General features: G+C 37.4%; 1 protein-coding gene across 2 annotated transcripts in view; it reads right to left on the bottom strand.

Moving 5' to 3' along the window:
* ripor2 (RHO family interacting cell polarization regulator 2) overlaps window positions 1–18,282 on the bottom strand; it is a 64,385-nt gene that overhangs the window by 40,397 nt on the left and 5,706 nt on the right. The window contains exon 1 of one of the 2 annotated variants that reach the window (XM_084130910.1): window positions 5,963–6,181. The exons of the other annotated variant lie outside the window; for it this stretch is intronic. Within the exon in view, the coding sequence (XP_083987036.1) occupies window positions 5,963–6,041 (79 nt within the window). The 5' untranslated portion in view covers window positions 6,042–6,181. Of the gene's footprint in view, window positions 1–5,962; window positions 6,182–18,282 lie in introns of those variants that run through there. 2 annotated transcript variants of the gene reach the window in all.

Consider the following 18,282-nt stretch of genomic DNA (forward strand, 5'->3'; position numbering starts at 1 on the left):
AAATGTCATATAAATTAATACAATCTTAAAGCTCCTTGGGCATTTTTACTTTTTTTTTACATTTTTCCTGTCATGTCAAGCTCTAAAGCATTTTATCAGGTAGAAATTGTAAATTAAAAATATTTTTTTAAATCCTTACCAAGTAAATCACAAACAACTTTAAAGAGCGGGAGATCTGGAATCCTAAAATTGAATTTACAGAAACTAGGAGTGGCAGGCCTTTGAAAATCGTTGGAGTCACAAAGGTTGAGAACTATGCACTGGTTTAGCACAAAGCACAATATTGTGAGTTTTGCATGGAGTAGGAGCCACATTTCCTTGTAAAATGTATAAACCTAGCTCTAAGTAAATTGTCAGGTGGGCATAAATTTTCCCTTAAACCCTTTGAAACGCAGCACCGCAAAACTGTGTGTGTTTGAAGGCAGTCAGTAAGCCTACATTTTTAAATTATAGACTGTCATGCCCTGTGGCTGATCTCCTGCCTTTGGTCCTATAATGACAGGCTCTGACGCAGGTATAGCAGCCCATGGTGCCAACCCACACAGCTGTGTGTGACAGCCAGGTGTTCAGTATTTCGCTATCAGCATTACAGGTTTACAGTAAGATTGAGATCATGACGTTATAAATGGCATAAAGATAAAGAAGCTGTTCCCAGATGGATCACGTTTTCCAACTGAATGGTGGTTCAGAGCAAACCGGGAAGTGTCTCTGCTCGTCTGTCAATGGCCACATCAGTGTTTTTACCTCTCCACATTGTGCGCTTTCACCCACCGTGCGGCACAAGAATACAGTTGTAGCCTCGTGTTTGTGGAAGCTCCCCTTGTTTGGTCTAAAGTAGGTCAATGGACCATCATGTGGCAGCGAGGAAAAAGCACACCGTAATGCACCGTAAACAATCATTGAGCACGTGACACCTGAAATAGTCTTTTAAAAAACACTACTCTAGCTGCTCAAAGAAAGAGAACAGCAATCCCATGTTCTTTTCTTCTCACCCTGAGGGTGCACAGTTTGTTCTGTGCGCTCAAGGGCACGTGTCCTGACTGTCCTGAGTCGCTATGACCAGGTCATGGCTGCTTCCTTCTGACACACTTTCTCAGAGCATCACACAGATGCAGAGAGAGTCGGCATAAGCCTGAACCTGCCAACCTACAAAGATGACATTATCCTTAAAGTATGGCTGTAGATCTAAAAAATAAATAAATGATGGAGATACAGTCTAGCGGCAAATGAATGGTTCCAATGGGTTCACGCAATGCCCTACATCTTACTCCCACTTTCACTTTTCCAATAATTTCAAGTTTTCTAGTTTCTTTCAAGCATAATCTAACAAAAGCAGCTGAGGGTGTTTTATATTTAAATATTTGTTAATTAAAAGAGTAAAAATATTTGTCAGTGAGATAAGAAGTATTTTATGTGTTTTTGTATATTTGAAGATATTTTACTGGAAAAAAGATAAAAACACAGATTAATAAAAAATAAAAATCATGAAAAAATAAAATAAAAACCTCATTAAGTGGCTTAAAGGGATAGTTCACCCAAAATGTTTAATTCTTTCATCATTTACTCACCCTCAAGTTGTTCCAAATATTAAGTATTTCTTTATTTCTTCTGCTGAACACAAAATATATATTTTTAAAGAATATGATTAACCAAACAGTTGACTTCTATTGTATGGTAAGTAAAATTCTATAGAAGTCAATGGGGTCCATGAACTGTTTGGTTAATCATATTCTTTAAAAAATCTTTTGTGTTCAGCAGAAGAAAGAAATTCATACAGGTTTGGTAAATTATGTAAATGAGGACAGAATAAACAATTTTGGGTGAACTATCCCTCTAAGTCCTTATTGGTTTTTTAAAACGATGGCAATGGAAATATTATAAAAGACCTGCAATATATTATGTAAGCAATAAGGTACGAGAGGCTGTGCTGTATCATGAATAAGTCAGAAGCGGAGTATATTATAATATATATCATAAAAGATCTGCAATAAATAGTATATTATTATTATTATTACACAAATTCTTCTTAACTGTAGGTGATTTGTAGATATACAGAAGTGGCACATTTATATGGAATTCAACACAACTTTGAACAAGGCTCATCCAGTCAGATTTCAGACAGTTAATCAGTTTTGTAATCTGGTAACTAATCTTGTTACCGTTAAAAGTGTCTGTTGTGGAGAATCAAACTGTGTGAAATGATCAGTGCTACATCACTCTCTGACTAAATCAGCTTCTGATTACGATAAGCCATCGGGGGGCCCGTCATACAGCCATTTAGAGCTACAATTGTCCTGCTCTGCTGACATAGACACTGACATCATAGATATTCATTGGCCGCTATGGACATGTTGCAGAGTGATGATGACTGAGCACATTGTGTAGTGTTCACTGTGCCAGTTCTGACCCACAGGCCTACAGATAACATCTCGACCAACGGCTCAGTTAAAGCCAGACTATATCCGTAAATCTCTCCCATCCTGCAGGAATCAATACACGGAGCAGCTCAGCGTTGAAATCTAATGCCACAACATTAAGCCTTGCTGAAGCCCCTGAGGGGATACGGTTTCCCTGGGCTGAGTGCGATAGATCAGGGGGAGTACAAATGGTTTGAAATCCGACACTGATTTTTGCATGGGCGCTTGATTTGATTGACAGAAAACATGATTAAATCCAGCTTAAATGCTGTTCTTAGTAATACAGCAGCTTTTTGACACCTCACAGGTTCATTGCAGCAATATCACATGAGGACTCCACCCAATCAAAAAGTTGCAAAGACCTTTAATTTAAAAAACATAAACATGTCACAAAGTTTCAACTAATTAATTTTATGCTTCACAAACCATTTAGGACAAAATTAAATGTAATACTGCAAAATCAATGTAGTTATGATGCCAACTCTAATTGTATATTGATGAAATCAGGAGCGAAAGAACGATTTGAAAAGTGGGGATGAAACATTATAAAACAGGCTGGCTCATGAATATTAATTAGGTAATATTAAAGTCAGCATGAAATGGAAGTTGCGATAGTTTTTTCTTCCCTATTGTGTTGACATTCAAGTGAAACGGCTTCTCAAGCAAGAAAAAAATAGGACAGGACTTGATTTTGTCCATTGGGAATTGACTGGATGGTTGACTGGATTAACTGGTGTGACGTCACAACCCAGAAGTCTAATTCGCCCCTGGTTCCTTCGAGATAGGTTTTATAATGGGGTTTTTCAATTTATGAGTAAAATAAAGCCTGTGAGTAAACATAACTTGATGATACTTTTTACCAAGACTCAGTTGTCACCATGACCCAGGTCTTCTTAGTTTATTCTCAGCAGTGCTCATACTTCATTGCTTCAGGACCAGAAAACAGGCGCCACTCTCTATTCAAGGAGCCGCAGGCGGCCACATGAAAACCCTCTTTGAATAACTCATGAAGCACATGCAAGAAATACTACAATACTCAAACACTTTTTGAATGAATTAGGTTAAAGAAAAAGAAAAAAGTTTTCAGGGAAAGTTTAAACTAGGTTGCAAGCTGGATGGCCTTAGTGGAGTAGTGACTCTCATGAGCTGGTTTTATTGGATGGACATTAAATATGGGACAGCACAACAATGTGCTCCCTCATATTTGGATTTTGAACTTCCAAAAGAAAAAAAATACAGAAGTTGCATGATTATTGAAAAAAAAGTCAGTCTAATCAAGTCAGCTTTCACGTAATGCTGTCATTACAGTACCATACAAAAGGAGATATTATCAAGATGTCAAAGGCTATTTAGATTTTCATTTTGACTATTGTTTATTATTATTTCAGCTGCTTTCTTTAAAATACATTAGGTCAGATTTGAACTTAGGCCCCCATGCATGCTACATAAAAGTTGTAGCACTAGACTAACAAATCTGGAAATAATAGTAATACAAAAAGTAGTACAAAAAATCCCCTATAAGACACCAAGTCAGGAATGTCCCATAAAAAAGTGCATGATGCCCATGTGAAGGTCATCTCAAATATCAATAATGTATGTCTGCTGATAATTACTTCCTGCAACACATTAATTAGCATTGGTGATACCATAGTAGCATAGGTAGCTACTTTGTATAATTTTGTTTAAATATCTATATTTATCTAACTATTCCATCTATCGCATGCTTCTGCATTTGATAAACACTAATCTCCATATGTAGTATGTGAAAGTGATGGGTATAGCCTAATATCCAACACATTCACACAATCACAGTTTATACAATGCAACACATTTCCACCCAATACCAACTCAGCCATGCCATTTCTACAGTTCAAACCCTTCAGGGAAAAGACAAAGACCTCAGTCATAACTTACAGTCAGGATTGAGTGAAATAAATCACTTTCTATTCCTTCTCTCTCTATTCTCATGCATAGATGTTCCTGCTCTTTCTCATTTACTGAGGCAGCAGATAACAGTGTTTCTGCAGAAACAGCAGCTAAATCTGAACATTCAGTTCTTTAGTAGTAGAGATGACAACATGTCTAAGACAAAGCACCAGACATCTGCTAGAAACAGGCTTTAAAGGGACAACTTTACCAGTGAAGTGATGTTTTTATATGAGACGTTAATTGAGGTAGCAAGTTAGCCTCTGATGCCAATGTGAACCCTTCATTATCAGAATAAGCAACAAAATGGGAATGATTTTGGGAATGGGAAAGATGTATTATGTTTATTCCTCAAAAGGTGCCTTGAGTGTCCATAATGAACTTTTGAAAAATGTATTTGGAGAGTGAATAATTAAGCTCACTAATTGTGTCCAAAAACCAAAATTATTTAAGTTCTCCCATTATACAATACCTTTCAAAAGTTTGGGATCAGTAATATTATTATTATTATTATTTGAAAGAAAGAAAGACAGACTTTTATTCAGCAAGGATGCATTAAACTAATTAAAAGTGACATTAAAGGCATTTATAATGTTAAAAAATATTTATATTTCAAATAAATGCTGTTCTTTTGAACTTCTGTTTGTCAGGGAATTGTAAAGTAGCAAGATTTTCACAAAAATATTAAGCAGCACAACTGTTTTCAGCACTGATAATAATAAGATATGTTTCTTGAGTAATAAATCAGCATATTAGAATGATTTCTGAAGGATCATGTGACACTGAAGACTGGAGTAATGATGCTCAAAATTCAGCTTTGCCATTGCATGATAAAATTACATTTCAAAATATATTTGAATAGAAAAAAGTTATATAAAATTGTAATATTTCACAATATTACTAATTTTACTGCATTTTTGATCAACAAATGCAGCCTTGGTGAGCATAAGAGACTCAAAAACATAAAATTCTTACCAACCTCAAACTTTTGTGTATGTGAAGCATGTGAAGCAGATTTTTCTCCTTGCTTGAACACAAATCATAGCAGTTGTACTCCTTTTAGCAACATTTCTAATGCTCAAGCACTAGGAGACAAATTTGCATTACATTCATCTTGAAATGCCATTAACAGAAAAAGCAGAAGTCATTACATTCTCAAGTTATTACATTTTATTTGTGCTGTTCCAAAGAGTCATTGAGTATTAACCATAGGCTACAGTAAATTATCTTCAGAATGTTTATAAAATTCTTACAGTATGTTAATTTATGCGAATGTCATAAACAGGAGAAATGTATGCCTTCCAGAACATCGACCAGCATCCTGTTCCTCCGAACAGCAGATATCATTCACATGAACATGTTTCATCATGCACTACCTTCAAAAAACCCCAAATGGCTGCAATGTTTCAGTTTTACAAGCGCAGCTACATGCTCAAATCATAATATATCCGAGTTATCAGTCAGATCTTTGTACTTCAACACAGCCAGGAGATATACAAGAAGAACGCCCACTCGACACACTCGTTATTATGTTGAGATGACACATAAAAACGGCATCTCCATAGGTTTCACTCACAAACACGGCCTAAACTTCCCACCCCGTCCCAGAATGACCCTACCGTCATCATCAAAGATGTCCTCTGCCTCCTCACGCACGAGTTCTTTTATGTTATCCTCCGTGATGTCAGGAAAGGCCATTCCGTCTTATCCTCTCTTGCTCTTCTCTTTTGCTTAAGCGTCTGAGCAGCAACTATACTGTAAAATTAAATCAGGTTCGGACAGTCTTCCCCCTGGGCGAATGTAAAGCCCGCTGTCAGCTTGAGCCTGAGCAGAGAGGCGAGAGGCAGTGGACCGCTCTGAGCTTCTACTCACTGCACCAAGTCGAGTGTGAGTGTGTGTGGGAGCCCACACCATCATGGCCAAGTTTCATCAACAGGATGATTTCATAATCTCCTGTGTGAGTTTCAGAATGAGGGAGATAATATGGTGTTTGAGTGGCGGTTAGGACGAAGCATCTTGAGAACCAAACCTTGGTGATTTAGGCGATAAATAGGCCATATGTAACACAGGGTTGTGTTCACAGGTTTCAGCCTCACCATACAGCCATTAAAGGTCAAGAAAAAGTTGACCTTTTTTTAAATTGGTCATTTTATTGAACCTTTAGATATGTTTTTTGATATATTTGATATATTATGATCATATTTGATACATCAGGCATTTATGGTCTAGTATGATATAGGAGAATATGGAGCTCATACATAAAAACACACACACAAAAAAAAACTCAGATTTTATTCAGAGCCCCAAACTGAGTAAAAATATGCAATTTGGTGCAGCTGCTGATATTGCTATGGCCAAAAATGTAAGATGAATTTCTGATAGCTTGTAAATCAATGAGATCAACATTCAACAGCATAGCAGACTACTTACATATATTATATGTAATCTGCATATAAATATCAGTTATCACTTTATATCTCACAATAATATGTCTCAGTAGATGATATTTAAATGCTTGCTTGGTTTTAAAAAAACAAAAAAAAGCTCTGTAGTTTATTTATTGTGGGGTGCAAAACATATAATGCAACGCAATGGATAATCAAGTAAGGTCACCTTGTAATATTACTTAGACCACCATATTAAAGCTATTCTTATGTTCAATTTATAAAAATCATTAAAGATTTCACAGCACAAAGACACGTGTACCACGATCTGAAGGTAAACAAGTTTAGAATTATATAAAAAGACCATTTACTTGTTAGAAACCCAGACAGCAACAGAGTGTCAGCCCAGATCCGGGCCACATCTGGCACATGTGGATTCAACTTGTGCCAGATGTGGGCCGGATCTGGGCCGACACTATCTGGGAAAGTATAAACCATCAATCAGATGACAAAACAGTTCTTATGGTGAATCACCTTATTTAATAACAATAATTAATTTACAGAAAATTAGTAAAAGACTTCTAACTGCACAATTTGGTTTTCAATTTTACACATTTTCTTCACATAAAGTCTTTCTGAAATAGTAACTAGGCTGCAGGGAATTTAAGTCTTTCTCTTTAATTTTTGCGTGCCTCCTATGAAAGCTCTGTGGAATAGACCTAATGACAATCTCATTAACGGAGGGGTCAGCTCACACACTCACAGTCGTATAACAGCAATTATTCACTTCTGGGCTCTTTTTAAAAACATGTCCTATATAGGGGAACCAAAATAGATCCACCCACACATGTCACGCTTCCAGGAAACATTTTGATGTGATTGCTCAATCATTTTACATTTAGTGGTGTTTGCATAAGCAAGAAACACTGTTATTATTGCTTAAACGTAGAGTGTGGGATTTAAACAGTATTGCACTGCTACATGTAACTCATCTAGAACAGTTTATGGACAGATACCTCAAAACATGCTTTTCCAAACAACCAGACTTATGATTCCCCCGTTAACAAGGAACGTTCTCAGAATTTTGGCTAATGTTCTGGCAAGGTTCTCTCAAAATTATGAACAAATTTTCATCCAGCAACGTTAACAGAACGTTCGTTTAGAGTTATCTGGTCTTTAAAAATGTTCATAAAACGTTAGCACAAAAACATTCATGGAACATTTTATTTCTGAAATGTTTTAGTTGGACACTCTTCTAACATTTTTTAGATGTTACTAATTGTTCATTACAATTAAAAAGTTTTCAAAAGTACATTCAAACATTCAAAAGGAACTTCAAAAGGAACATTTCCGCAATGTTTGCAAAATGATCAAATGGAATGTTTCCTTAACATTCGCATAACCAATAAAATGTTAAAACTAGACGTTATGATTGTTCAGAGAACATTCAGAAATTACGTTTTCATAATGTTATATATATATATATATATATATATATATATATATATATATCAGTCATATAGCAATGCCCTAGTACCCAAATGTAAAATGTATTTTTTCTTTTGAATTTAGTAACTGAATAAAGCGTTCACATTACCTTGTACCTTGCATCTACAACCAACTGACCTGGTGCAAACTAATTGTCAAAAACTGTTGAAATAAACCTTTTTTTAAATCACAAAACAAAGATGTTAGGAAGATAATCCTAATTTGTATCTGTACACATGTACAAACATAATGGGCCTTTTTTATTAATAAGTTAATGATTAATAAAATCATTGCCTGCTTAACCACAGGTATGTAGGCCTATAGCCTGATAAAAATCAGTGGAGTACATACATAAATTTGTTCGTACCTTCGTTGTAATGTTGATGAATCCTAATTGTTGAGTGCTTACTAGCATGAAACTTGTAGAAATGTGTTCTTAAAAGTCTTTTCTCATTCTCCTGCTCGTTAGCGCTCTCTTTTGCACGCAATCTCGTTTTGCTTTCGAATGGGAACTCACATTGCATCCTAGGATGCTTTGGGGGACACCTTTAGCGTGACTAGTGTCTAATCGCGACAATAACATTGGCCGGCGATAGCCTATGACGACACTACCGGTGCGACCAGAGTATAAAATTTTGCCTTACATGTCAACAATTTCTTTTGTCTTCTGGGTCCATTTGTTTATGCGTGAAGACAATCACTCAGCCAAGTGTTTCAGGAAGTATGTGCCTCCGTATCAGAGATGACTTGAGGACACACGACTTATGCATTATGTGTTTGATTAAGCAGCATGCATGTTCAGTTCTCCAGTTTGTGACTGTTCTACGCGTGATTCTTGATTAGTGCTAGAGTCTGGCGTTTGAGGGGAGCACGTTCAGCTCTTGAGGGACTTGAACACACTCTTTATGATGCGGTCGCTGTGATAAGCTCTTTTGTTAGCTATTCTCTAGAGGTATGAGAATAGTGTGTCTGTACCCAGCGGTTCAGGCCCCGTGGTCGCCATAGCGGCAGGCAGGTTTGATCACGGAGGTGATGGGCGGAGTCCTATGAGATTAATGTATATCCTATGAGATGTGTCTAATTCCTAATTCCTAAGGCCTAATTCTGTGGAATTAGATGCAGAGAGAGTGCAGGCAAGTGTTATTTTTAAATAACACAATAGCAATGCTAGGTGGTGGTAATCTCTGGAACCCGACAGTCCTAGTATTCAAACCCTAGTTATAGGCACCTTCATGAGTGTTGGAGTCCGTTTTTCCTCAGGTTTGACTGAAGAGCAGAACCCTCCCCCTGAGTCGGGTCTTGAAATAGGGTTCTCCAGTCCCTATTTCGATCTCGAGAACCTGAAAGGAAATGGGTTGTTCACTCTAGTTTGCAAACCCTTCTTAGTCGTAAATCGCCTTAGAAATTGTCTGGAGTTTTGAGATCCTACGAAGACATTTGTTGCCGAGTGGTTGCAGCTAGCACTCAGCTGGCTCCCCTATAGAGGTTTGTCATGCTGATGCCTCTCTGAGAGATGCTCTGAGAGCTCCGTGGAGGCAGTGGACCAGGTGGTTTTTTGAGCCTCCCTGGTTAACTGTCTTCAAGGTGTGTGTTGCTATGCTTCCTCTCGCTTTAAAGAGTCGTCCTGCTGAGGCCTCTGCCCCCCAGAGCTCTGCCTGGATAGCAGTATTGAGATGTCAGGCTCTTTTTTGAGCCTCCCAAGCAGTCCTTAATGTAGAACGCAGTTAGGCCTCTCATTTTAGACAGTCGTCTCGCTGAGGCCTCCGTTCGCAGAGCTCCTCTTGGATACTAGCAGGTTGTTGGCTATCTGCGAGCTTCCTTGATGATATTTTTTAGTGTGTTGCTAGGTCTCCTCTCGTTTGAGTGTGGTTTTCCTGAGACCTCCACTCGTCAGGGGTACAGTGTCCCGTGTCAGGTAGGATATTCCCTATCCTTGACCATATTCCCTTGAAGAATACGAGGCCCTGATCTCTGCTCGCGGGGTATGTAGCTGGGGTTTCTGGCCCTCGGGAATAGAGTCACGGCAGCTTCTAGTGTGTACCATCTAAGACAGGGAAGTGTGACTTCGGACCAAGCTCCGTGGAGTCATTGACTTTATGTCAGCTGTTATGGTGTTCATTCCTTCAGCATGTAGCAGAGGGTATTTGTTCCCCAAAGCGTTCCAGGATGCAGCGCAAGCTCCCATTCAAAAGGGAATATCTTGGGTTACGAATGTAACTATAGTTCCCTGAGAAGGGAAACAAGACATTTCGTCTCATTGCCATGCTTTGGGTGTGCCTGCCCATGTCTCCTTCAGACAAAAGTAGTTGTTGACGTGTACTACAGGTGCCCTTTTATACACTGGTCGCACCGGTAGTGACGTCATGGGCTGTTTCCGGCCAATGTTATTGTCGTGTTTAGACTCGTGCTTCAGACACCAGTCCCGCTGGAGGCATTCAGGTCTCGTTCCCTTTTCAGGGAACCATGTTTACATTCATAACCCGTGACTTTTCATCGCAATTTTTTATGCACAAATAAGTGCATATAGGAGATTAGTATGGAAGTTCCACCACAGAATAAAAAAAAGATAGTTGAGACTTTTTATCTCACAATTATTTTTTCCTCGCAATTGAGAGTTCATATGTCTTAATTCTGACTTTGATTCTTGCAGTTCTGATTTTATAGCAATTCTGACTTTTTTAATTACAATTACAATTTTTTTTTTTCTGTGGTGGAAACAAGCTTCCATAGATTAGTGAATGAGTCCTATTGTTCTGTAAAATGCTTCAAAGCACTATACTGTATGTCTCCTATAAACATTGTTCTTACAATAATGATTCTTAATAAGATGGGTCAGTTCTAGTTTTCTTCATATTGTTAGTTTGTTCTTGTAAACTAGTTAAAACCTGGGGCTAGTTGAACACTAGCATCTGATAATACCACAAGTCTTCTGATTCTATAGCTATGCAAGCAAAATTCACAAGATGTGTGTATTGTGTTTGGTTTGAGTTGGATTGACTCGCCCCTGGCCTACAGTTTCCTGGTGGTGCATTTCAGGTCTGTGCGCATGAATAATGAAGGACAAGAGAGTAATAAGACCCCTGGGGTAGCCAGGAGGAACCGTTCTCTAGACCAGAGAACATGCAAAATATAAGCCTATAATAATGTCAGTGTGAACCTAAAATCTAATGCAATATAAAAAAAATAATTCTTAGGTTGTTTAGCATAGGAATATAAGAATTGAATTAGTAACATAAAACGAGTATTTTGTTATAAGAATAAAAATGTTTTAAATCAGCTGAGCAGTGATTATTGGGGGTCTTTTAAACTTTTAAAGCATCTTAGCTACTGTACATAATATACAATTCACAATATGGCCTTGTATTTATTTTCCTTGTCTGCGATACAAATTATTTTACAGCAATACAGGCTCATCAACAGTCTGTCCTTTAATCATGTTAGCTGTTAGTCATGGCACTGAAAATAAGCAGCTATCATAATGACACACATACACACACACACACACACACACACCTGCTGTGTTATCAGCACATCCCACGCACCACAGGCTGCCCTAGGTAAAAACAAGAAACACACTGAATGAAAAAATATCAAACAAAAGCATTCGGGAAATAAGGGCACTAATCTGTACAATATCTCCACAAATATTGATAGTTTGTTAAACAGCTAGCTGAAATCCATCTCTGCTGTCAGTCTGCAGTGTTTATTTTATGGAAAAATCTTTATTGCCATTACAGTTGTTCACATTTATTTACTTTAAATTAAAGTACTCACATCACCTTTTACTTCTTAGCACAACTCTTTTTCTTCTTAAGAGTTCATGCATATGTCTCTTAAATGAGTTAGATAAAAGGATCCTGGGTCTTGTTCTTGATTTGGTAACAGTTCAAAGAATTGCATGAGGGCTGATATGAATAATCTTAATCCACGCCAATTAAAGCTTAACAATATGCTTTACTTATGCAAGAATGTGTAACCTCTTTTAGATAGCACAGGTTGTGCTAAGACTTAAAGAGATGGTATAACAAGGAAGGATGTTTAAGTAAGCTGAGGAAATTCTCTTATTGTGCCAATTCGTTCATTTCTTTTCTCCAAGTATGTCAACATATATCATACAATATGCATCTACCAAGAGCTGCTGCTTTACCAGACAGACAATAAGAAACATAATGTAGCAAAAGACGACATAAATATAAACATTTTTCAGTGCAGGTCGAGGTCTCACTAATGCTGATTCAAGGTTTAAGATCATTGTCAGTCTGTCATTCATGCTTGATGAATCTGTTAGCAGATTTATTGTGAATGAATGTTGGAGGAAACTTAGTCCAAAATAACAGAAGATAACAGATATTTTTTTCAAAAGCTTTAAGACTCAGTGTCATCAATGTAACCATAAGGGGAGGAGTGTTGTTTTATTTCTGATTTTAAACTCTCAGTGACCCAAAGCCATGCATTTCCCATGCTTACTGAAGGCATGTACTAAGGGCACAACCAATGTGACAAACAGTTTTACTGAACCACACCCTTTGCCAGTTCCAGTATAACTTCTGTTTTTCTCACTAAACAATTTTTCATATCCCCAAAGGCTATTAAAATGCAAATGCAAAGAGTGTGAGTCAAAAAAATACTTAGTTTTATAAAAGTGAATGCATAATTTTTCTTGTAATGACATAGTGTTTTCTTTGAAGTATTAATGGTGTTTAATGTTAATGCATGTTGCTATGCTATGGTGCTGAATGATTACCTGTGTTGGGGGTAACACAATACAAGTAATGTGAATTATGTAATCAGATTACTTTTTTGATGTAATGCACATCAATTTTTATTTTAATTAATTTACATTTTTTTGAACTACTGAATTCTAATCTCTCTATCTTCTCCATAATGCGGTAATGAACATGCACACTTGTGCATGTCCAGGAACAGAGAATTGTAGTCCACCATTGTTGTTTTGGTTTTCAAGTAGGCCTACTTGCGCAAGACTAATCACATAATATACGCATGACGTCAACTTTTTCACAAATTCATGTTTTTGTACTTAACACAGAGACAATGATGATATCGTTTTCAAAAACGTGCACATTGAAACCTGTTTTCAAAAGTTTGCATTTTCAGGTTCCCAAAACGCCGTTGTCGTATAAATGAACAGCCAATACGCATAAAAAGTTTTCAGATTTTACGGAACAGTGACATGTAAATGCCCTTAAACGAACAAAAAAGCTTCCAAACAACTTTACATGGGTGAACTCCTAAATAACCAAGTGACAAGTGTGATATTGTTCACAAATAATCAGGTATAATATAATTTTCCCATCACAATTTGGTATTCACTCAAGATGCAGTTTATACCATCTAGTTATTCAAAGCACTTTGTGGTGATGAAATCAGCAATTTGTTGCACTTTAATTAATTACTGCTAAACATTATGGTTAAAGGATAATTAAAGGGACATTCAAACAATAATATAACATTGTTTTTATAAGCAGGACAGGGTATGGGTGGAGAAGCTTCTGTGGTTTGCATCACATCCGTTCCCACACAAAGGTGACCAGAGAGAAGGGATGCGTTTGCAACAGGGGCTAGAGAGAGAAAGAAAAAGGGAAGGAAAAGAGCCACACCTCCCACAGCATAGCATGTTGATGTTAGTTGAGAGCGATATTGGTCATGCCTCAGTTGGGCCACATCACACATTTGCCACTTCCTGCAAACAAGCAGTACAGGGACAACCCCCCAAAAGTGAAATGGTACACGTGCTAAAATTACAGCAAAATGGAAGTAAAATTGATCAAGGCAATAAGATCTCCATTGGACATAGTGACACACGATCTGCACTGTAAAACTGAACAGTTTAAATGAATTAAAGGAAATTAGTTTATTAAACTCAAATATTTCTGAAAGTTCATTGTACTCGATATAGAAAAAGTTACATGAACTCAAAATTTGATTGTATGAAGCTGAACTTAGACTGACTGAGTTGCAGCAGATTTCTAGTTCCCAGCATGCTTTGCGCTGTATAAGGAGAATAAATGTTCAAATTAAAGGGTTAGTTCACCCAAAAATGAAAATTCTGTCAGTGATTACTCACCCTGATTTTGTCCCAACCCCGTAAGACTTGCGTTCATGGCAGATATCAATTACCTAGCAGCCAGCTCTCAGATTTCATCAAAAATATCTTCATTTGTGTTCCGAAGATGAACAAAAGTCTTATGGGGTTGGAACAACATGAGGGTGAGTAATCACTGACAGAATTTTCATTTTTGGGTGAACTAACCCTTTAAGTGTTATTTTTGTACAAGATTACTATAGGGAGAGATGTGTTAGTGTTTAATGTTCTGTTATGCTGGGATTTACATGGGTTTCTGTTATGTTGTATTTGGGTCACTATTGTGGTGAAGACAGAGTTATTGGGAAGACTGAACTTATTGGGTTTTACAGCTTGCATATGTCTTTAGAAATGAGGACATGTTAGTGGTATTGTATGCCTGATGATAGTAGTTTTTTGTAGGGGAGAGAGAGAAAGAAGTGAGAGGAAGAGGGGAGGGGTGTGGGTAGACAAATTGTGAATGGACCTTTTCTACTGAGAAAACTAAGGACGACGTTTGAACAGCCTCTGAAATAACTATTGTGCATTAAAAAAATATATATTATTTTTAATTAAATGTATAGATTTATTATTTTATTTAAATATTTCTTTGAGTTATTATTCATTTAGATGCTAGTGATTTTGAATGCTAACTAAATAAATATATTATTTAAATATAAATATATAAATCACACCAAAACCTCACTAATACATTCTCAGAACCCCCAAAGTATTTATGTCATGTATATGAAAAATAATGAATTTAGTTTGAAAAATGCAATGCTCTTTACCCATGAACATGCTGAGCTCTGAATATGACTCTTAGTTTTCCATCCTGTTGAGTGTGAGATTCCCATATGGAGTTCCAGAACTCCAGACAAGGAGCTTTTTTCCAGTTTATCTGCATGAGAATGTTCTTTCCCAGCATGCCTGGCGAGGCTGTCACCCTCTGCTCATTCAGCCTAGCCAACCCAGGGATCTTGGCATTCCTTGTTGGGCCCACATCCTGCTTTTAAAACAACGATGAGCCATGGTAACATCCCAGAATCCATCAACAGGAATCGCATGCCCCAAAACCCCCAGGCCTTATAGAGAGCTCTTGAAAACCCAGGCTCCCCTCATTTAGGGTTGCACAATGTTGTTGTCCCTTCTGTTCCAGTAATGTGTACCTGTTGGAAAGCTACTTTTGTACAACATAATGTTAAATGAGGCATCGTCACCCTATTGGTGCATGATTTATGGGTTTCAGACGTGTCACTTGTTTTGTAATAATTCCTGAGAGTTACTGCTGGCTTCTTTAGGACTGGATTTATTAGAATGACTCATTTGTAACTGTCAGCTTTATGGAGACAAGATGAAACTGCTAAAGACAGCATTCTGTCATCTGTTGGCTAATAAGGTTACGAATTGTAAATATTCATCAGAATAGAAAAATAAAACAGTGCATTTAAAAAATAAACAAATTAAATTAAAGGAGTCATGACCTGTAATTTTCACTTTTCCACGAGAAAAAATGTATGTTATGATTGACTAACGATTATACACTGGCCGGGAAGCCGATATTTAAAAGTGAAGCATTTGTTTACCCCTGGGTTCGTCAACCAGCCCACGTGCACGCGCACTCAAATACGTGATGTTAATTTCTATACCATATATAGACACCGCAGACCTATGCTGCAGGAAGCCCGCCCTGCCCCTCTCCCCCTCATATTCAGTCGAGCGCCGCCATTACTGAATTCCGATTCGAAGTACGCACTCGACCGTGAAAGATGCAGAAACGTTCACAACTTGCGCCATGATGTCATTTTGGAATGATATGCTGAAGCATAGACTGTAAAAAAAGATGGACGACGCCCCTTCGCTCTCTTCCATTGATGAGAACTGAAGCCGCCAGAGTCCCGATATGGCGCTGACATTAGTGATGGGCGGATCGATCCTGAAGTATCGATACTTCGATACTGACGTGGTATCGAAAAGGATCGATCCTCACATAAAAATATCAATCCAAATGTGTGTTTTTTTACCAGAATTTTTTTATTAATTTAGCACGCAATTCAGTGAGTAAAATAAGCTTGTAAGTGGAAAAATAAGCGAATGTTAGCGGATAATTGTGTAGGATAGAGCTTTTTCTCCTAGTCATCTGGATACAAGACGAAACCAATCAATCCCAGAGAGCGTTGGATGCTGATGCTTCGCTGAGCTCACAGGCCCAGTGCGTTTGGGATACGAGGCCTTGCTTAGATGACAGAGAAACAATCTGGAGTTATTTCGCAATAAACAAACCAAAAGTGTATAAATAAATTCAAAATGTTGACGTCAGTAAGATTTTTTTAATGAAATTAATATTTTTATTCAACAAGGATCGATGCATTAAATTGATCAAAAGTGACAGTCAAGGCTTTTACACTGTTAAAAATCTACTTCATATAAATGCTGTTCTTTCAACTTTGTTCATCAAATAATTCTGCATAAAATGTATCATGGTTTCCACAAAAATATGAAACTGTTTTCAACATTGATAATAAGAAGAAATGTTTCCTGAGAAGCAAATCAGCATATTAAAATGAATTATCATCATGACTGGAGTAATGATGCCGAAAATTCAGCTTTGATCACATGAATAAATTACAGTTTACTATGACATAGAAAACCTATGTTAAATTGTAATATTACAGTTTTTACTGTATTTTTTATCAAATAAATGCAGAAGAGAATTAAAAAAATCTTACAAACCCCAAACTTTTGAACAGTAGGCTAGTACTAGTAGGCTAGTACTATAATTAGGGTAGTTTTAAGTCACTGACTAATTACAGGCGAGTTGAGAGCACAAATCACAAAATATTTAGGCCTAGTAGTCATGAAAACGTATTCAGATTTAGCATATTATGATGCATTCGCCTCATAAATCATGACACACTGCTCTAGCACAGGAAAGTGCATACAAGTTCAAGTGCATGCTTTTAAAATGAAAAAGTATTGATATCGATATCGGCGATACTGGCCCTGTATTTACTTGGTATCGGATCGATACCGAAATTTGCAGTATCGCCCATCACTGACATATTGGAACTTGAGTCAGCGCAGTAGCGATGTCGGGACCAGACCTGCGCAGTAGTGAGCAGGAAGTAAAGCCGCGAAATCAACACTCCGCCCTCACTCTCGCAGAATGCGCTCAGGGAGAGAGGATTCTGCACACTTTTTTAAAAATTGATTGCAGTACGACAAGAGGCTTGTTAAAATAAAGTAAATACAATCTCCTCACTCCTCCGAAGATCCCGAAAAAAATGTCCGTTGGTGCTTCAGTGACTACTTCGCTCAGAGAACCTGTCAATCACAGCTGTCAATCATGACGTTACACCACCGCATCACGTAACTAATTAAAAACCAAATTATTTTTGAAACAGACACTTGAACTAACATCAGCGTGATAAAAACGACAGCAAATGAAAGAAACCACCTTTGAAAAAAAGATATTTGAAGTGTAATTTAATTGTTTAGTTGGTCTCACGTCCCGTTGAATAACACGGGGAGGCGGGGCTTATGACCTATACTAAGACCAGTCACCAGGGGGCGATCGAGACGTTTTGGCTTCACTTTTCAGGGCTTGTGTGGCACGCTTGTGCTGAAGCGTTACCTGCGGTGTCAACCATAGATATCATATATAAAGGCTAGATCCATCCTCCAAGAAAAGAATTTGATATTGTAACCAGAGCTATACCCCATGGGATCATCACCCTACTTAGAGATGAGTCAGAGTTGGATCAAATTAATATATCTTTCTCCAGCAGTGTTTCAATAAATGGTCTACCTTTTCTAGACAGAAAAGTCAACAACAAAGTAATAAAAAACCTTTTATGTGCAAAATCTATCCCTGCTTCCAGATACAAATGGTCCCCCTTGTATGAAAATATTAACTGGAATAGAGCATGGAGTAACCCACATACATTTTTAATTGCAAACAAAGTAAAAAAAATATCATTTAAAA

Source organism: Abramis brama (genome assembly GCF_963993115.1).
Source record: "Abramis brama genome assembly, chromosome: 12".
Classification (NCBI taxonomy): domain Eukaryota; kingdom Metazoa; phylum Chordata; class Actinopteri; order Cypriniformes; family Leuciscidae; genus Abramis; species Abramis brama.